The sequence below is a fragment of the Mesocricetus auratus genome, unplaced genomic scaffold, assembly GCF_017639785.1.
Source record: "Mesocricetus auratus isolate SY011 unplaced genomic scaffold, BCM_Maur_2.0 Super-Scaffold_100030, whole genome shotgun sequence".
NCBI classification, from domain to species: Eukaryota; Metazoa; Chordata; class Mammalia; order Rodentia; family Cricetidae; genus Mesocricetus; species Mesocricetus auratus.
The window spans coordinates 5,293,872-5,315,667 of record NW_024429211.1 but is presented as its reverse complement, the minus strand read 5'-3'; the positions used below and the strand labels follow the sequence as shown (position 1 = coordinate 5,315,667).

Sequence of the window (21,796 nt, the reverse complement as noted above, 5' to 3'; positions counted from 1 at the left end):
TTTCCTCTTGTGGAAAGAAAAAAATGCCCTAACTGAAGCAACTGAAGGGTCTGAGGATTCATTTTGACTTATAATTCAAGGGGGCGCAGTCCATCATGGCAGGGCGGTCCTCACAGGAGGAGCTTGAGGTGGCTGTTCACGTGACATCTGTGGTCAGAATGCAGAGAAGGGTGGATGCCAGTGCTCAGCATCTACCCTTGTTTGTCTGTTTGTGACAGTTTTTCTCTGTGTGGCTCTGGTTGTTCTAGAGCTCACTCAGTAGAGTAAATTCTGGCCTCAAACTCACAGAGGTCTGCCTGCCTCTTCCTCCCTGAGTGCTAGGATTAAAGGCCTGCGCCAACACCTCCTGGCCCAGCAGTTTCTGCTTTTTATCAGTCCAGGAATATCCAGTCTTTGGAAGGGCACTGCCAACAGCCAGGATGTGCCTACTCACCTCTTCATTTGATCTGGATGATCTCTTACAGGCTTGTCGAGAGACGTCAGTATAAGTCATCACAGGAAGTCAGGCCCCATCACAGCGAATTTAAGTCTTTCTGCCCAGAACAGGCTGTGTTTTCATTTACATGCGACCTCTGTCCTTCCTCCCACTGGCACTTATGGTCTTCAATATTCAACCATTTCACTTGATTCCGCTTATTCTCAGTTACGTCACTCTTTTAAATGCTGCTTTAAATCGGATACTGTTGTTTCTCCTCTCCTTTCCAGACTGCGGATTTCTGGTGCACAGCAAATTCTAAGCAGTCTAGCTGAGTGCATTTTAAAGACAAGTGTTACCTCCACAGGAAAAGCATCTTCCGTGAGGAGGAGGAATCTTGGAAGTCACCACACAGATGTTTGGTAGTCAGGCAGGAAGCAGGCTGACCCTAGAGTCTGAGAAGCAAACCTCAGGCGAAACGGAGATGCTTTTCAGCTTTTGGTGGGATTATGTTCTAATGAGCACAGGGTAAATTAAAGACAACGCAAGTCTAGCATTGCATAATGCATCCACAGAGCATCATGGCTCACACTGGCCTACCCCAAAGGTGCTCAGAATGTCCCATTAGCCTATGGTTGGGCCAAATCATCTGAGGTTTATTTTTAAATAAAGTGTTGAGTGTGCCAACACTGAGGACTCTTCTGAAAGCGAAAAGCATGGCAACTGTGTGGTGTGTTGTCACCTGTTAAAGCTGAAAGTCTCGAGTTCAAAGGGAAACTGAAATTTGTACGGTGATATTGAGGTTGAACTGGGGTGCTGGTGAATAGTTTTACAAGGTAACAAACCTTTTGTTTTTATCCTGATAACGGATACTTTGAGTTGGTGTTGAATCGTATCCTTCAATGTCTACATTTTCTGCTTCAATTGAGACGATCAGGATTACTCTCCTATGCCAAGGAAGCTATACTGACTTAGCTAATGCTCAGCTGATACTGAACTTCTGGAATGTGTCTCCTTCCCGGTATATTCTTTTGTTTTGTTTTGTTTTGTTTTTCGAGGCAGGGTTTCTCTGTATTGTTTTGGAGCCTATCCTGGAACTCGCTCAGTAGACCAGACTGGTCTCGAACTCACAGGGATTCACCTGCCTCTGCCTCCCGAGTGCTGGGATTAAAGTCCCTGATATATTCTTTACATGTGTCTATATTAGGAAAGAGACATAGGAAATAATACACCCATTATTTATATCTGAGCTGGTTCAATGTGTTCACGTTTTTTTTTCTCAATATGTTTTATTTAAATTAGAAATGTGAATGTCTCACATGTCAACCCAGCTGCCTCTCCCACCCCTCCTCCCTTGCCCCTGCCCCAGCCCCCCACCCAATCCCCACGTCATTCCCCAGGGAAGGTGAGGTCCTCCTTTGGGGGGGATCTCCAGAGTCTGTCATTTCATCCAGGGCAGGACCTAGGCCCTTCCCCATGTGCCCAGGCTGAGAGAGCATCCCTCCATGTGGAATGGGCTCCCAAAGTTCATTCGTACATCCTGGTAAACACTGATCTACTACCCAAGGCCTCAGTGATTTCTGTGGCCTCCTCACTGACACTACATTCATGGAGTCTGGATCAGTTCCCTGTAGGCCTCTCATTCATCAGTCTGAGGTTCAAGAGTTACCCCTTATCCAGTCAGCTGTCTTTGTGGGTTTCATCATCATGGTCTTGACTCCTTTGCTCATCACTCCTCCATCTCTGTCACTGGGTTCCAGGAGACCAGTTCAGTGTTTAGCTGTGAGTATCTGTATCTGCTTCCATCACTCACTGGATGAAGGTTCTAGGATGGCATATAGGGTAGTCATCGACCCTATCATCAAGGAGGGGATATTAGTGTAGTCTCTCCACTATTGCTTAGTTTTCCAGTTGGTGTTATCATTGTAGATCTCTAGAAATCTCACTAGTGTCAGCTCTCTCCTCAAGCCTATAATGACTGCATCTATTATGGTATCTCTCATCCTGCTTTCCTCTATTCTTACCCCGACTCAACCTTCCTGCTCCCCCATGGTTTTTCTCCCCTCCTCTTATCCCCCTCTCTTTTTCTTGGTTCCCTCTCCCCTCCCCCCATGTTCCCAATCTGCTCAGGAGATCTTGGCTCTTTCCACTTCTCTGGGGTATCATGCATCTCTCTTGGGAACCTCCTTGTTTCCCAGACTCACTGGCACTGGGATTGTAGGCTGACACGTTTTTATTAAGGAGTTCCCTCAATAATTAGAAAGGCATGTGGGGTGGTTTGACAGAAAATAGGCCCCAAAGGGAGTGACAATATCAGGAGGTGTGGCCTTATTGGAGTAGGTGTGGTCTTGTTGGAGGAAGTGTGTCACCACGGAGGTGGGCTTTGAGGTCTCATATATGCCCAAGTCATTCCCAATGAGATAGACCACTTCCTGCTGCCTGAACAGGGTATAGAACTCTCAGGTGCTTCTCAGGCACCATGCATGCCGCCATGTCCCGCCGTGATGACAATGGACTGAACCTCTGAACTGTAAGCCACCCCAGTTAAATGTTTTCCCTTTAGAAAATTTGCCATAGTCATGGTGTCTCTTCACAACAATAGAGACCCTGGCTAAGACAGTCGCGTAATTTCCTGTTTATGGAGTGTGCAAGCAAGTGTCAGCTTTATTTTTTTTAAAGATTTATTTATTTAAATTATGTATACAGTGTTCTGTCTGCATGTATCCCTGCATTCCAGAAGAGGGCACCACGATCTCATTACGAATGGTTGTGAGCCACCCTGTGGTTGCTTGGGACTTGAACTCAGGACCTCTGGAGGAGCAGTCAGTGTGCTCTTAACCTCTGAGCCATCTCCCCAGCACAAGTGTCAGCTTTATAAAGTATTTGTTCTCATTGGAAGGAGTGTGGTCTCCCCCCTTCACATTCTTTGGTGTCTTCTATGGTGAAACCATCTGAGTCAGAACTGTTTTCAGTAGACTGGTTTAAACTGCCTTTTGGTTTCCTTTGTGTGAAGCAGTTATTGAGGATGTATGATTTTCCTTACCCCATGTAAATTTAGAACTTGATTGCCCTGACAAATTGAGCTGTTGCCATTTCAGATATATACTTTGTGTTACATGTGGAAATGACTTTTGGTTCTGAATAGCATCTGATATTGGTGCTGTTATATTAGCTTTTTCTCTGTAACTCTGAACTAGTTCTTTCTTTCTTCCTTTCTTTTTTTCTTTCTTTCTATGTATCCATCTATCTATGTATCTGTCTATGTATCTATGTATCTATCTATCGTGTATCTATTTTTTTACATTTCACCTTTTTTCTGGTATCTGCTTTTGATATTTTTTTTAATAAAAAATTGTATTGGGTTTTTAAACAAATAAGTCTGACAATCTGTGTTTTCCTTCTTTTCTTTATTTAGGTTACACAAAATCTTGTTTCACATATCAATCCCAGCTCCTTCTCCCTCCCCTCCTCCCCTGCCCTCCCCCCCATGTCCCCCAGTCCCCCATCCAGTCTCCACTCCGATCCTCAGGGAGGGCGAGGCCCTCCATGGTGGATCTCCAGTGACTGTCATTTCATCCAGGGCAGGGCCTATAGGACCTCCCCCAAGAGTCCCGGCTGAGAGAGCCTCCCATATTGTGGCATGGGACAATCTGTGTTTTCATGAAAATATTTTAATTTGCCTCTTTTAAAACTTATTACTTATATATTTAAGGTTAAAACATTATTTATGTTTGTGGGGTGCCCTCAGAATTCCAGAAGAGGGTGCCAGATCCCCAGGAACTATTGATGGTTGTGATCTGCCAAGCAGATGCCGGGAGCTGGACCTGGGTCTCCTGCTAGAGCAGCGAGCACTCTTAACTGCTGAGCCACCTCTCCCGGCCCCTTATTGCCCATAGGTTCCGTTGTTATTTGTTTGCTTGCTTTACATGTGGAGTAGAGTATGCAGCTTCTGTTTGCCCTGCCTGATCTATTTCCCCCTCCCTTGACTGACCCGTTTTATCACTCGTTCCTCAGATGCTCTGTTGCTGTTACTTTAGTGCTTACACTACAGATTACAGTGTTCATCCTTCCCCCTTCTTCAGTGTGGATTTATTTTTGTGCTCTCTCAGACGGTGCAAGAATGCCCTAATTCCTTTTATCTCTCTGCTCTCTCTGAGCACGTGCATTCATTTGTCGTGAGCATATCTGTCTGTACGTCCCCGAGTTACCATCGCTGGTCCAGTCAAGACACTAAGGACCCATAGTTACCCTTTTTTTTTTTGTTAGATTCATCTTCCGTGTCCTAGTTTTCTCAAGAAAATGGATTTTTCCTTCTCTTTGAACACCTTTATCTAGTATTTTTAGTCGTGGCCGCAGTAGCAATTTTTCTCAAACCTGTTGTATTTTTACTTATTATTATTATTGCCATTGCTACTATTATGTGTGAATGATATGAGGAGGCAGGCATATGTCACAGCACATGTGTGGAAAATCAGACGATGACTTCTTGGAACTGTTTTTCTCCTTCCGTCTTCATGTAGGCTCCAGAGACTGAACTCAGGTCTCCGGGTTTGGACTGCAATCACTTTTGTCCACTGAGCCCATCTCCCCAGCCCTGTTTCCTTTTCTGGTTATTTGGTTTATGTTCCTTGGTTGGCAGGATTTTTTTGTTTATTAGTATTTTGAGACAGATTCTTAAAGTGCTGTTCCTAGTTTCAGTGGCTCCTCGCATCTTAAAGCCTCCTGGAGGCACAGTTGTGAGCTGCAAACCTGACCCCGGCCTTCTGCGGCTTTTTGGTGTCGCGTGACTGAGACTAGTCTCTGTCCATTTACCTTTCTGTAAGGTTGCCTCCTCTGTGCCTTGTCCTCGGCTTCCTTTCCCTCCAGGCCCAATGAACTCAGCCGCCCATGTGCGACTTTTTTCTGTCTTCCCCAGACACCGTCCTAACCTCCCAGCCTGTAGGATTCCCCCCGCCCCCCCTCCATGCTTTGCTCTTAAGTGAATTTCTCTGATGCCCCTTATTGTTCATTATTTTTATATTTTCCAAATTGAATGAATGTCTCCTAAGTTTTAAATTGGAATTTGGGGACTCAGAAACTGCTTGGCCACATTTTAGCTTCTGGCACTTCTAAAATTTCATTTTTATTGTTGGCTCCATGAACATAGCCAATGGGGTTATTTGAAAGTGTCCTGTTCCTATTTCTTTCCCAGTTTTCACTGATCGTGTGTGTGTGTGTGTGTGTGTGTGTGTGTGTGTGCGTGCGTGTGTCTACTTTCCTGTCCTCATTGATTATGCTTCTGGGTTGTACTTGGGAGTTTGATTTCTACAGTAATTTGAGGACTTGGATAACATATGCATATATGCTCATATGTGTGCATGCTTATTTATTTGTTTACTTAGAGAGGGGACTCAGTTCTTTCCAGATGCTCTAACTATGTGGAGTCCCCACAATCTGATTTTAGGTTTCAGATTTTCTGGACCCTCCGGTTGACTCATCGGGGTAGCAGTTTGCACTACATTAACTCAATACTAGATGGAAGGTACCCGACATGCAGTCTCCATGCTCTGGGGGTGTGGGTCTTCGTGGACTCCTAGAAGCCACGGTTATCCGTCAGGCCATTCTCTTTTTATAGGTTTAGGCAGAGTAGTCCTTTTCAAAGATGTCCACATCCCAACCCTCCGAACCTTTTAATATATCAAGTTAATGACTGGGAAAATTGAGGCTGAAAATGAGATTAAACGATTTGTCAGCTTCCTCTAACATGCAGAGATGGTTCCATATTATCCCTGTGAACTAAACCACACACGCAAAAGGAGGCATGTTATCAAAGTGACACCACGTGAGAAAGCTTCAGTCTCCTCAGTGTTCACTTTGAACATGGATGGAGGCCAGAAACCAGGGATGGTGGCTTCTTGAAGCTGGGAAAATCGAGAATGAACTCCCTGCAGGAACCTCCTTTGCCTTTAGAGCCTGAATGTGGACTTCAGCCCGGAGAGCAGCAAGGTAGTAACTAGACTTGTGTTATTTTCTGGGGTCCAGTCTGTGGTTGTAACTTTGACAGAAAAGTGGGTACAAGCGCCCCCTAGCCTAGAGCATTTGCTCCACTAGTCTTACTCAAGTTCCTATCCTCCACTTCCAGAATTTATAAACCTCTGAGAAAAAGGGGCCCTGGGAAGCCCAGGCTTCAGCTCTCTCTCGAGGCTCTGTCTTTTGTGCGCCTTGGCTTCACCTTTTGTCAAAGTAGGTCTTTGGCATAGGTGACTTTAGCATTCTGTCCCAGCATGCCCTTGTGTGGAGCTGGAGCTCTCTCTGCTCTGTACTGCCCAGGCCTGCAGTGCTGATCTCCCTTTTGAATCTGATGGAGGAGCTAGTCTGGTTGTGGTTTCGAATGTCACATTCCGGCTGCCATTTAGCCATGTCATTCGGCAGGTGAGAGTAAGAACGCCTTTAGCTGGCCTTCCTTTTGTGTGTCTCATGCTACTCTTCCTCAGAAACCATATGAGAGAAATGCCCTCCTGTCGCTTTCTTGTAAGTAAACCCCGAAGCCTCTGTTGCTTTCTAGCTCTAGGTACCTGTCACTCTGGCTCGCTGCTGCAAATCTTCCTTTCGGTTCCCTTGGCCTCATTAAAAGGACAACAAAACAAACAAACAAACAGAAACACTGGATGTTTATAGGTCCGTCTCATCAGGCCGTGTACTCCGAGGTCTCTAAGACACACAGCTCACAGCCCTCAGCCCACCTGAGGCACAAAAAATGTAGTTGGCGGCTGTGAGACAGACACCAGAGTAGAGCCTGGACTTGCTCCCTGGCTGTGTAGATTGGGTCAGCGGTGCGGCTGCAGCGTGTGTCCTGTGGTAGCCCCACGCTGGAATTAGTATGGGCTCTTTCAAGCCAGCTGTCTTAAAGAGCAGCCCTCATTTCAGTGCGGTGGGAAATGGCGCTCATTACCTGCCATCAAAATGCACAAATTGTCTTTGATGCACATAAACACATCTGATAAAAGGTAATGTGGGGTTTCGGCTGACGGCTGGCCCGCCAAAGCAGCACAGAGGATCTGTGGCCAAAACAAGGGGGGGGGCTTTGAATTTTGAGAATCCAGGCTCAAGCACAGCACACTCGGAGCCCTTTTGAATTTTGCCACCATCTAAATGAAGCTTCTAGGGTTCTGGGCTGCGAACCAGCCAGGAGGCAAGAGAACAAAGGATGAAAAGATTCGAGGAGATGGGAGGGAAAGACTCTTTCCCACTCAGAACAGAGTTCCGGATGGAAAAGCTGGCTTTCCGCTCTCAGAAGAAATGCCCGTTTCATATCTAATGCTTGGGTTTATGACAAGAAAGTTTGTAGTTAGAAGAGGAATGTGCTACTAGCCAGACTGCTTTCCTCAGTACCTATCAGAAGTGCTGGGCCTCGTGGAAGCCACCTTTGGTTGAGGACATGTATGAAGTTGTTCCTGAAGAAGGACCGGGAAGGTCCTAAGCTGTTCTCATAGTCTCTGCTTTGTCATCCTGGAAACAACCGTGTCAGGAACTGGAGAGAGACACACGTGGAGCTGTCATATTCCGGGTTACCTGCCTGCTCTGTTAGACTTCAGCATCAGCCTGCTTATGCATGAGTGCGTTCAAGGACTTTAAATAGCACCATCCCAACAACTGTTGTTGTCCATTAAATTTCAGTGGGTCCTGTTTAATGTTTGGATCTGGGCATAAACTGTTAGTGTAAGCACTCATTTATGTAACTTGTAGCCTTCCCGCCAGCCGCCTGGGCCCTGCTGAGCTATCTGAACCCCCAAATAACACACAAGACGCTATATTAATTATCACTGTTGGCCGTTTGCTTGGTTTCTTATCGGCTAGCTCTGACTTCATTGCTAACCCATAATTGCTAATCTGAGTATTTCCACGAGGTCTTCGCTTACCAGGGAACAGGGTCTGGACCTCTTCTTACTCCTCTGGCTTTCTGCATCGTGACTGACTGTGCCTCCCTTTCCCAGAATCCTCCTCGACTCTTCCTTATATGTTTGAAGTCATTTACCCCTAGCAAAATGTATTCTATTTGAACATGCATTTACTTAACAACCGGGTTTGAACCTCCACTGCCTGCCAGAGGTACCAGAGTGGACTGGACAGACTACCTCCTTAACAAGTTGATGATTTTGATTTGTCAAAATGACAGAGAAGTTCACTCATGCATCTGTATTGGGCCACTGGACTCCTGTGAATCCCCACAGCACTGTCAGGCTCATGTGGAACACAGATTGGATTCCAATTGCAGAACTAGAGGGGGGTAATTACTCCCATCAATTTGGGCTAAAATGCTTGCCTAAATTAGTTCAGTAGTTTTCACACACACTGTCAAGAGGTACAGAATGAGATTAGAGGCTGTGGATAAATCATCTTGCATTTTGCTGAGATGAAGCATGCTTGGTGTCGTAAAAGACTGATATTCGGAACCGCAGGGAAGCTCTTGTAGCCTCTTAGCAGTCATGCCTTCCCCAGTGCGAGGCGAAGTCCGTTGGCTGTTTGCAAGCAGCAGTCAACGGGGGTTCTAACCCCTTGGCCCCCATGGGCCCAGCACAGAGCTTTGGAATAATACTAGAAGTGTATGGTACATGAGCTCTTTCTAGAATAAGCAGGCGTTACCTCTTGACCATGTCTGAGCATCAGGTTCTGTGCTGGCTCACAGGGTACAGGTTTTCTGTTCTTAGGGGACCTGTGGTCTAGCGAAGGAGACAGGGGTCTTCTCAGCCTTTCCCAGTGATGGTGACTCTCTATCTCTCTCCATATGCATGTATGTCTGGGGGTGGTCAGGGAGCGTGTTGTGCAGGCTCCAAACAGTAGCACTTGCCTGCTACTGTCTTTAGGATGCTGTCTGAAGAGGCAGTGGCCTAGGTGCCAGGAGAGCTAGCCATTTAGTAGAGGGGAGGACAAAGAAAACAACCTGAGGAGACTTGAATCTCAGCTGGGCTGTTCCTATCCCTGAGGCAGGAGTAAGGGCCCGGCAGGTGGTCAGAGCGATTACCCTGGCCGAGCATCACCACTGTGTTGGAATATAGTTTTTGGTTTCTGTGAGATAGCGGAAAGATACTTCTGTGACCAGGCCAGCCTGGCCCAAGTCCGTGGCAAGTGGTAAGACCTAATAATGCAGGAAGTCAGACAGAGAGGCGTTGTACCAGGAGAGAACATTTGGGGGCATTGAGGTTGGTGACAGAGGAAGAACCTGGAGTTCCTTTTGGCCTAGGAGTATGTTGACAAGTGACACAGTGAGTGTCTTTACGATAGGGTCCAAGATGCAAGAGGGAGAGGAGTTTCCCACGTGCTCACGCAGAGATGAGCGAGCATTGGTTCCGGCTAGCCAGGATGTGTTGCTGCTCACAGCATATCCTCCCGCTAGGCCCCTCGGGGCCAGTGTCATGAAAAGACCAAGACCATGACAGGAGGTCTCACTCTCAGTTGTACCTGGGAGTTAGGCAGGATTCCTAACAGGTGGCACAACAGCCGAGGCCCCACAGTGTGTGTCTGTGAGGTCACCAGCTGAAGCTGCGGTCTAGCAATGTCCTTTCAGATGCCACTGCCACTGCCGTAAGACGCGGGGAATCTGCTTTGCTTTCACTGAGCCATCATGACTAATTTGATCAGTGCAAATGTGAAATGCCTTCTTACTTTGGTGTCTGTTGGGTATCGGCTCCAAGATTTCCCACCCCAAGGTTAAAATAAAAATCTACACGTGCTCACGTCCCTTTTGAGACATAGCACACATTTACAAATTGCATATATAGATCCTCCTGAATACTTTAGATCATCTCTAGGTAACTTATAAGACTTAATAAAGTGTGCGCATTATATACATGGCTATGCTGTGTTGATTAAGGAACAGTGGCAGAAAAAGACTATCCTGGTGTAGGTATTTTTTTCTGTATATTTTCAGTCCTGTCTTGGCTGTGGTTGGTTGACTATGTGTCAATGGAGTCTGGGATATACACTCCTCCTATACACTCCCTATTCCCTGCCATTTCCACTGCAAGGGAGGTAACAGAATCACATCTGTAAGTAGTAGAACTACTCAAATAATTCCTGGAGTAATGCCTACAGTGCTGTCTCTTTGTGTGGTTGAGAGGGGCCATGGCATCTGCACAGACATCTGGTCTACCTGGAGGGGAGGTGGAGGAGTATTAGGAGACACCCTGCTTTGGGACTTTGGGTATACCAGGGCATCACCTTCTTTGGTGACTTTGCTCCCAAGGCTGGTGCAGCTTCCAGCAGAATTTGCAAGTTCAAGGAAAGAGCTTTTGGGCTCTCAGCTGCATCACCATGCTGCTTCTTCCTTTCCAACTGATAAGGTCCACCTGTATCTTCTCACGTACTGAAACCTCAGAGCTACCTGAAGAACAACAGCACTTGGAGCATTATACAGCCAGTGAGATACGTAGCAACTGCTACTTGCAGTGGGGGTAGCTCTTACTGCAGTCAGCTGCACTTAATCATAGACTATTGGCAGCTTGTGGCCAAACTGCTGAAGGTTGTGGTTTTGGTCAAAGGCTGGTCTGTGCATGTGAGCATCACTCTTGTAGATATTACTGCTTCTGTAATAGTGGGCCACCATCACAAGCACCATTCTTCTTTTAGGGAGATTTTATAGAATCTACTGCAAGCTTCTGGCACACTAGGTACGGCATAGTCTCATGTTGAGGCAGCATCCATGTTCGGTGAGCGTCCATCTCTGTCAATGCTGGGTGTCTCTGAAGCCAAGGCAGCTTCAGTAGTACTGTATGGCCCCCATGACCTTTGTCATCATACTTAAGAGTCACAAATTCTAAGTAGTATTAAAAAACTGAAAAAAAAACCTGAGGGGGGCTGAGAGATGCCTTAGCAGTTTAGAGCTTGTACTGCTCTTGTAGGAGACCCAAGTCCAGTTCCCAACCCCCACCACATCAGCCTGTCAGTCTAGCTCCGAGGGATCTGATGCTCTTTTCTGGCATCGGAGGGTACCTGTACTCGTATTTTCTCATGGTTCTGGAAACTGGTAGTTGGAGTTGAGGGTACCAGCAGTTTGCTGTCTCCTGAGACCTCTCCTTTGGCCGTCTTATTCCTGGCTACCCTCCCCATCCTCACCACACATGCCTATGCCATATCTGTGTCTGATTATAATAAAGACACCGGTCCTGTTGGATTAGCCGTATCCCCATGACCTCATTTTACCTCAGTTAGTCCTCCAAAGGCCCAGTCTCTAAGCACAACCACATTTTGTATTCCTGGAGGTTATGAGCCCAACGTATGCATTTTGTGCACGAGATGAATGTAGTCCAGCCTGTGGCAGACTCTCCACTTCTAAAAGTGTTCCCCAGTTCCAGATGAAGTCAGACATCTGTGCCCTGGGTGTGCTTGTTTCCCAAGGCACACTGCTTGGGGCAGAACATTACAAACACAGTGATGAAGCCTTAGGGACAGAATACCTTACTGTTTCCAAGCTGTGCATGTTACGTTTTTCTTAGTGAGAATGAATAATAAACAGAGATGGAATATTTTAGGGCATACCTTCCTTGTGTGCCAAAAAAACCATCCTGGCGTTTTTGCAGAGACCACTCCCTTCATGGCCATGTTATATGCTATATCTGCTACTGTTTGCTGTGGAAAAAGCTGTCCACTCATTTCAAGATAATTCACTCAGCTTTAAATAAACACTGGACACTGAAGCAGAGCCCCATTCTGCAAATGGAATGCAAGGCTATTTCAGTCAGGGAGAGAGACTTATTATGACTAATGGACTCTAAAAAAAGCCTATATAAATGGCATTTCATGGACCGAAGGCAGAGCTCAGTGGCAGGACACCCTCATAGCACATGGAAGGCCAGGAGTTCAAGCCCCAGCACTGCAAGATGAATGCAAATTTAAGTTACTTCCACACCAGCTATTGCACTGTGACTAGCTTTGCCAGGTGAGTCCTCTTTAATGTACACAAGACACGCTGGGAAACTGTAAGATGCGACTTCGGAGTAGTTACCTATATGGCTATATTGTTTATGGAGAGATACATTGTCGTGACCGAATGCAAGTCACCTGGACTGATGCTTACAGTATCCATACACTTTTGTGGTGTTCCAGCCGCTTTTCCAGTGATACATGGGAGCAAAGACAGCTCAATGGTTTATTGCTTTGTGACACTTGAGAGAGAGAAAATCTGATGAACCTGACCAGAAGGCTAATAAAAGAAAAAGGAAAAAAAAGAAAGAAATTCGTTGATTTCACTGGGCTCTCTAAGGCTTGTTTACTCCATGTTTCTCCTTGACTGTCTTGCCTCTTCCTCTTAGTCTGACCTCTTTAGAGGAGCGAGGATCGTTACATCCATCTAAACATCCATCTACACGTCTCCTTCAGAGTGAACTGTCATTTCTTTTTGAGCAGAATCGTAATGAAGTTGCTGGTTGCTGAACTATTGGCTCATACTTAGCAATTTAAATTCTTTCCAGCAAAGGTCAATGACATATCTTTAAAGAACATCAAGGAAGTGGGATTTTTAGCATTAATTCCTATTTTCTTTTCTTTCCTACTTGTTTATATTAGAAACAAGATTGTTTTGCATGTCAATCCCAGTTCTCTCTCCCTCCTCTCTTTCTCTGCCCCCCACTGATCCCCTATTCCATCCCCTTTCTACTCCCCAGGGAGGGTGAAGCCTTCCATGAGGAGTCTTCAAAGTCTGTCACATTATTTGGATCAGGGCCTAGACCTTCGCCTGTGTGTCTAGGCTGAGAGATGGGCTGTGGAATGGACTCCCAAAGTTCATTCATATGCTAGGGATAAATACTTATCTACTACCAGAGGCCCCATAAATTGCCGAGGCCTCTTCACTGACACCCACGTTCAGAGGGTCTGGATCAGTCCTATGCTGGTTTCCCAGCTATCAGTCAGGGGTCCATGAGTTCCCCCTTGTTCAGGTCAGCTGTTTCTGTGGGTTTCTCCAGCCTGCTCTTGACCCCTTTGCTCATCACTCTTCCCTCTCTGCAACTTTATTCCAGGAGTTCAGCTCAGTGTTTAGCTGTGGGTGTGTCTGCTTCTACTTCCATCAGCTTCTGGATGAAGACTCTAGGATGGCATATAAGGTAGTCATCAAGCTCATTGTCAGGGAAGGGCATTTAAGGTAGCCTCTCCACTATTGCTTAGATTGTTAGTTGGTATCATCCTTGTAGATCTCTGGATATTTTCCTAGTGCCAGATTTCTATTTAAACCTATAATGACTTCCTCTATTATGGTATCTCTTATCTTGCTCTCCTCTATTCTTCCCCTGACTTAATGTTCCTGCTCCCTCATGTCCTCCTCTCCTCTCTTCTTCTCCCCTTCTCGTTCTCCTAGCTCCATCTCCCCCCACTCATGCTCCCAATTTGCTCAGGCGATCTTGTCCCTTTCCCTTTCTCCAGGAGACCATGTATGTCTCTCTTAGGGTCCTCCTTGTTTCATAGCTTCTCTGGCAGTGTGAAGTGTAGGCTGGTAATCTTTTTGTTCTATGTATAAAATCCATATATGAGTAAGTACATACCATGTTTGTCTTTTTGGGACTGGGTTACCCTGCTCAGGGTGGTTTCTTCTAGTTCCATCCATTTGCCTGCGAATTTCAAGAGTCTATTGTTTTTTTTTTCCACTCAGTAGTATTCCATTGTGTAAATGTACCACATTTTCTCTATCAACTCTTCAGTTGAGGGGTATCTAGGTTGCTTCCAGGTTCTGGCTATTACAAATAATGCTGCTATGAATATAGTTGAACAAATGTCCTTGTACGAATGTGCATCTTTTGGGTATATGCCTAAGAGTGGAATTGCTGGATCTTGTGGTAGACTGATTACCATTTTCCTGAGGAATCTCCATATTGATTTCCAAAGTGGCTGTACGAGTTGGCACTCCCACCAGCAGTGGAGTACTGTTCCCCTTTTTCCACATCCTCTCCAGCATAAATTGTTGTTGGTGTTTTTGATTTTAGTCATTTTGACAGGAGTTAAGATGGTATCTCAGAGTTGTTTTGATTTGCATTTCCCTGATGACTAAGGATGTTGAGCACTTTCTTAAGTGCCTGTCAGCTATTTTAGACTCCTCTACTGAGAATTCTCTATTTAGTTCTGTAGTCCACTTTTTAATTGGATCTTTTGGTGTTTTGTAGACTATCTTCTTGGGTTCTTTGTAAATTTTGGAGATCAGCCCTCTGTCAGATGTGGGATTGGTGAATATCTTTTTCCCATTCTGTGGGCTGCCATTTTGTCTTGCTGACTGTGTCCTTTGCCTTACAGAAGCTTCTCAATTTCAGGAGGTCCCATTTATTAATTGTCGATCTCAGTGTCTGCACTACTGGTGTTATGTTCAAGAAGTGGTCTCCTTTACCAATTCATTCAAAGTTACCTCCTACTTTCTCTTCTGAGAAGTTGAGTGTGGCTGTATTTATGTTGAGGTCTTTGATCCATTTGGACTTAAGTTTTGTGCATGACGATAGACATGGATCTACCTGCAGTCTTCTACATGCCAGCATCCAGTTATGCCAGCACCATTTGTTGAAGATGCTTTTTTTTCCATTGTATAATTTTAGCTTCTTTGTCAAAAAAATCAAGTGTGTGTAGGAACTTCCGGAGGCATCAGCATCCCTAACTGCAAGCTCTATTATAGAGCTATAGTCCTGAGAACAACTTGATATTGGCACAAAAATAGATAGGTAGACCAACAGAGCTGAATTGCTATTTTCAAAGAGCTACTGCTTCTTTAAATTGCTATGGAGACATAGAAAAGAGCTTGTATGTGTCAAGAAACCCTACTCATCCATTTTCCTTGGCTAATACCTCCTTTGTTATCACCTTGGTCCACTGCTTGCTGCTCACAGTTAAAACTATTACTTATTGCTCATTATAAAAATAAGACAGCTTGCATTAAGCCCTGCGTATATGGTATTCAGCAGAGACACATAGCCAGAATCTATAATGGTTCCTCTACCACGAGTGCAAGACAGATGAACAGGAGTCTTCAGAGAAGAATTGCCAGAGCCTAGTCTCTTGATGCAGCAACAGTTCTCAACCTGTCGGTCATTATCCCCTTGGAGGTCTAACCCTTAGAAGTCACCTAAGACCATTGGAAAGCAGATATTTACATTGAGATTCAAAGCAATAGCAAAATTGCAGTTATGAAGTAGCAATAAAAATAATTTTATGGTTGGGGGGTCACTACAAGATTAGGAACTGTATTACGGGGCCCCAGCTCTAATGTGTGTGTGCTATTATTTCAGGTCTCTGAATTCAATCCTTTGATGTTCACCAGTGTAATCGAGTGTGAGAAGCCAAACAATGACCTGAGTAGGTTTCGTGGCTGCATGTGAGTATCATGCATATTTGAGAGTTTTCCTATTTTTCTGTTGTTAAACCATACATATACACAGAATCAAAGGTTCATAACATGCTCTTGGATATTCTTTGCCACATACATTTTTTTGGCTGATCTTGGGACTAGTTTGTAAGATGCTGTCAGCAGTGGGAACTTGTCAAAAAGCACTGTATTACTAGGGAGTGACTGATTTCCACACTAAAGAGATTGAGGGACATGGCAAGGGACAAGAGGCTTATGGCAGTTATATATGGCTTCAAAACACTATAAGTCAGAGGCTATAGGCCAGGCAACAAGAGCCTGGATAGAAATGTATTCCTTCTTGTTCCTTCAGTCATTGAACAACACTTTATGGAATACTCACTGTATGCTGGTCCTAGCCAGTACACCGACTATAAAGCAGTAGCAGTTATTGCCTTCATATTTATTTCTTCCAATTAGGATAAAAGGGATTGCTGTGTGCAGTAGATCAGCCGCCTTCCTTGCTCCTTAGCACAAAGACCAAAGGTGGATTCATGGCCTACGAGTGGCCACGTGTTGTGGGTTGGTCCTTGGTGAAGCTGGGTCATGGGTACATGGGGCGTAGGGGGTCACTACACCATTTGGTATGCCTTTATGTTTGTTTGGAAGTTTTCCAAACAAATGGCAATATTGCTAGTGTGGGGGAAAGAGTGGGTGAGGGCGGCGTGTGTATAGAACTCGTGACCTGCATGGTGGAGATGTGGGGAAGGGTTTCGTGGAGAAGAAGTGGATGACAAGGATTTAAGGGCATCAGACTCAGGCTACCGTGGCATGCCGCCGGACCCTTCCTGCTGGAGCAGAACTCACAGACTTAGCTCCCCGAGCATCCATGTGACGGCACTGTCCAGTACAGGCCAGTCTTCTCTCCTAAATGGACTCCTGAAACTGAGCCTTATCTCTAAGAATTCTGTGCGGGGCCCCTGACTTGCTAGGAGTAGCCAGCACTACAGCCTTTGCCCAACCCCGGGCACACAGGGACATTGGGGTGTTGTTGCAAAAGCTTTACAGTAAAAAATGAAGCCCATTTGTGACCTGCAGATGAACCAGCTATTTGCTGAACTTGCCTGAAAGTTCAGAATTTGGAAGTTGTTAAACCACCCAGTTAAGAAGTCAACAAGGTTAAGCTCCTAAAGGGAAGTAAGTGTTTATGTTCAACTACCACAGTCTGCTGTGGGTTTTCTGGGTTTTGTTGACTTCTGGCCCATCTTCTTCTGGCCTGCTTAATCAGCTGCCAGGAGTTCACATGAGCAGCAGCAACCCAGGCACTCGATGAATTCCCAGGCGGAGTCAGCTGCCGAGAGCAGGTGCCAGGTGGTTAAGGAGTCTTGACATCCCATAGCTGTTAAGGGAGTTGAAGGCAGTCTCTAGGGAACATGTTCTATGTGCGTTCTTCCCATGGGGTAATTTCATGTCTCCAAATCAGTCGAAGATGAGTTCAGGGTAGAGCCTTCCCCCAGAGGCTTTTGCCCTAGGCTTGGGCTCTGTTGCCTTTGCCCCCGCTGAGTCCTGAAGGAGGCAGCTGAATGACACCACACTCACAGGGGCAGACATGTATTCATTGCCTACTGTAGGGGTAGGTTCACGCTAAAAAGGACAGAATCTTTCATCAGCGACTTTACACCCCTCACCCCTGAGGGCATCAACTGCCCTTTGGAGTCTTCAGAGGAGTGCAGTTGGTAGGTTTTTGGAGATCAGACTTTCTAGATAATCTTGGGTCTCTGGTGTAGTGGGCATAATCCTGGGACACCTCCAGGTCATTGTGGACAGCTCACTTAAGGCACAGAAGGTTTTCAGAATGCTAAATATTGACCACTGTCATTCTGGCAACCGCGGTTATCATCACTACTACAGGTAATTCAGAGCAACAGGTGAGATGGGCCAGGAGACAGAAGGTAGTCCTTAGGAGGGAGGCTAGTTCAGAAAGTGGCTAGGGCCGTCTGTCTGCATTATGTGTATCAGAAAGAAATGCAGAAGACAGGAGGGTGGGTTTGCCTTTTCCTGAGTTTGAGGAGATGGAGAAGTATGTCTGGTTGATAGCAAAATGTGGGTGAGCAACTGTGCTATCCTGTAGCTGGTTGCTTTACTGTAATGAAATAACTGAGCCTGGGTGCCTATAAAGATGCTTATATAACAGTCTTGAAGATGGAAAGTACAGCGTGGTTCACGCTGTGGGGAGGAACCCGAGCTACGTGTCTCCATGGTAGAAGGACTCCCATGTGGCAAAATGGGCCCCTTCACCAGTGCTCACTTTGGGTGGTTCTTTGGAGGTGGGCCGTAACACGACCAATAAACACCCAGTGACAGCTATTGGGTTCAAGCCGAAGATCAGAAAAGCAAAGCAGCCAGCCACTAGCTCTTACCTCTACCTCAGACTGAAATGGGTGATCCTGCCTCCATGAATCCTCAGAGTACAATGCAGACTGCACTGCTCTCCACCAAGCCTCAGACTGCAATCCTCCGAGTTCCTGTCTCCTCCCGACTTATAGTCCTTTCTCCCCGCAGCCATATCACTCCTGTGTCCACTCTCCAGTGATGGGATTAAAGGCATGAGCTCTGCTATCCTTTTAGACCAATTAATTCTTGTGTAGCCCAAGATGGTCCTTGGACTCACAGGGATCCATTGACTTCTACGCCCAGAGTCCTGGGATTAAAGGTGTGTACCACCACTGCCTGGCCTCTATGGTTTGTGGATGGCTTTGCATTCTGAACCCTTAGGCAAGCTTTATCAAATCATAACAATACATCACCAAAGTGGGCTGTCGGCAGCTTCATCCTACAATTTTTTCAACTCTGAGACACTGCAGAGTGAGAAGCTCTACCTCAGCCAATCAGGCTGAAGCTGCTCTTGGGAATAGTAAAAAGGTAGTACATGGATACAGATAAGGAGATGTCACCAGGGAACCCAGTTGAAGGGTGTACCTTCCGCAGGAGTAGGCCTGGTCCTTCCCCAGAGAAGAGAAGTGTGAGCCTACCCTGGTCCTAATACTTGTATCTGGAGCTAGCTCAGAAAGTCCATCACCTACAGGACCTGTGCACTGGTCTGGGACTCAGGTACTTCTGTTATCTGCCCAGGGTAGCCTCCCATCAGCATCTATGAGACAGAAGCTACTATCTGGCGAGCTGTGGGTTACCTGCACAGTTTGCTCTTTTATGGGCCAGCTAACCCAAACTCGGATCTATAGTCATTATTACTCAGAAAATGTAACTCATAGTTTTAGCCTCCAACCCCTTACCAGAGCTGTTGGTTCATAGGAACATTATCCTGCATTTCTGAGCTCTAGTCTAATTGTGTAGATATCATGTCAGCCTCAGGTTGACATGAAAGAACATGTGTAAAATACCATGTGATTTAGAAGCCGTTGTATAGAAAGGGTGGCATTTGCATCAGTGTGTGATTCTGTTGAAATACAGCACTCTCTGTAGAGACAATAGAAATCAGAGGTCATCAAGTCTTGGGGAAAGCAGTATAGCCTAGGCAGGGGAGTTACTGGCCATGGTACAGGGTTTCTTTGTGGCTGGAGGAAACATTATTGAATTAGTTGCCGCTGATTTCACAGATCTAAATCTTTAAAGACTGAGCTCTGTACTTTAAGTGAGTAGATATTGCGGTACATGAAATACTTTGCAGGTTAAGCATCAGGGGCTTCATAATTCAAGTGCACTTTAGTGCACTGTGTTCTTTAAATCAGTTCCTACAGTTAAGCCCTAATGAGATCCTCAGGAGCTGAAAATACCAGCATTCTCCAGCACTTTCAGCTATTTCCAAAGTTCCCTCACTAGTGCCTTTCCATACGAACAGAGAAAGCTGGTCCAGGCAGCCTCTGTTCAGCTATGTTCATAGCATGTGAGTTTTGGGGTCGGGTATGCATATTGTGAGGGGTACCCACAGAGCCCAAAAGGTGTCAGATCCCTTGGAGCTGGAATTAAAGGCAGTTTTGAGCAGCTTTGACATGTGTGCTTTGAAACAAACTCAGGTTCTCTAGATAAGCAGCTCCTCAGCCTCACATGTGATGATCTTTGAGACCATAATCCAGTTGAATATTTACACTTTTCCACAAAAGATAAAGAGACTGGGTGTCTGGTTGGTTGTCTAATACAAAGCTCATTTCACACTGTAAAGCTAATTTCCTGCTTCTCCATTCAGATCTTCATTTGTTTCTATATTTGGGTGCTTTGATGTTGGATGCATTTATAATGACTATATAGTCCTGTTGTGTTGTTTTTTAAAAAGATATAATACGTAGTTTTTGTATGTTTGTTTCTGTCTTGGGCAATTTTTTGCCTCAAGCCTATTTGTTACCTGCAAGTGTAGCTGACTACTCTGCTCTCAGCCGTTATTCTTGCTGCCAAGTAAGCACCCACAGAGCTGTCCTGTCTGCATGTCATCGAGCTTGATGCAACATCACAGCACCTGGGTGACTGCTGGGTGCCCTGGGAAATGTAGCCTGCTTACTGGGGTAGCCACCTCACCCTTGTGGATGACCAGTACAGGGACTGCTGACACCGCATATCTTAGTTACTGTGTTCTATTGCTGCAAGAGACTCCATGACTAAGGCGAGTTATAAGAACTCACTTAACTGGGGCATACTTACAGCCTCAGAAGGTTGTCCATTTCCGTCATGGTGGGGAGTGGTGTGGCAGGTAGGCAGGCAGGCACTGCAGCAGTAGCTAAGAGCTCACATCCTGATCTTCAGGCGGGAGGCAGAAAGAGAGTGAGACCACATACTTCCTCCACACTTCCTGGTCACATCTCCTAAGCCTCCCTACGTAGCCCACCAATTGGGCATTAAACATACAGGAGCCATTCTCCTTCAAACCACCGCACCCCCATGAGATAGGCTTCAGGATCATTACTAACAATTGAACCGTTTCAGTTCCTTATCCTCTCCCAGCTCGTGCTGAGAGTGAGATTTATGTGAAACGTGTCTACGAGCTTCGGTGGCAATGGGCAAACTTTAAGGTGAACTGTCATCACATTAGCCAGACTCATCAGTGTTTGGGGTGCTTTTATTTACCTTAATAGATGCAATCATCCCTCCAGAAAATGGAACACTGGCACAAAGCAATTTGGTAATTTTCACATATATTTAAATTAGATGAACAAAAACCTGAACAATGTACTATATCAAAGAAAAGCCTGCCTGCGGTTCAGCAGTTCCAGACATTCTCTGTCAATTGTCTATGATTCTACCCTTCTTGCTTGTACCAGTCATTGTGCTTGTAGGAGCAGAAGGAATTATCAGATTTATGGAAGTTAAGCGTATTGTTATCTGCACAGGGATGGAGGGGTCCTAGGAAATCTGTAAGGCATGGTATAGATAATATATCCAAAACAGTTGTGATTTTATCTGCACAGGAATGGAGGGGACTTAGTAACCTGTAAGGCATGGTATAGATACTGAATAAAAAGCCATTGTAATGTATGGAAGTAAGAGTATAGTTATCTGCACAGGGATGGAGGGGACCCAGGAACCTGTAAGGCAAGGTATAGATACGGGATCAAAAGTTGTTGCGGTGTCACCGTGACAAGGCCCATGGACTCTAGGGCAGGAGTGGCCACGAGGTGAAATTCTGTGAGGTCAAGGGACAAAGTCGGTCGGTTCTCCCTGACCAAGGAGACACAGGAAGTTGACTCCCTAGCCTCTGCTGCTTCCATCCACTCCTCCGGCATCCTTCCCATTTCCCACCCAATACACCCGACCCAAAACCAAGACTGGGGCAGGGGTCAGCATTTACCAAGTACTCAGGGGGACAGCAGGGTACACCATGTGATAAGGCCTGAGGATCCCGGCTTGGGTCCTGGACGCTTAGCAGAAAGGATGTATACAGAGGACGCAAAAGGGAGCCTGCACTGTAAAAGAGACCTCCTCTATGCCAAAACCAGCACAAGGAGGGACGGGCGTTTCTGTGGTGTGGCTGCCCAGAGCGGAGCGCCTGTAATGGAAGCCCACAGCCTGTGGAGCACAGGGCTCATGCATACTCACAGGCGTGTGTGTATGTCCTGAGGTGGGGATGACAAGGCCAGCAAGGG

The 21,796-nt window shown here is 45.9% G+C and overlaps 1 protein-coding gene across 3 annotated transcripts in view; it reads left to right on the top strand.

Annotated features, from left to right (window-relative positions):
• Atp10a (ATPase phospholipid transporting 10A (putative)) overlaps nt 1-21,796 on the top strand; it is a 167,028-nt gene that overhangs the window by 97,977 nt on the left and 47,255 nt on the right. For all 3 annotated transcript variants that reach the window (XR_005871895.1, XM_040733264.1, XM_005082590.4), the window contains one exon: nt 15,649-15,734. Coding sequence is in view for 2 of the 3 variants with exons in the window: in XM_040733264.1 (XP_040589198.1) it covers nt 15,649-15,734 (86 nt within the window). In the remaining variant the exon portion in view is untranslated. The remainder of the gene's footprint in view (nt 1-15,648; nt 15,735-21,796) is intronic.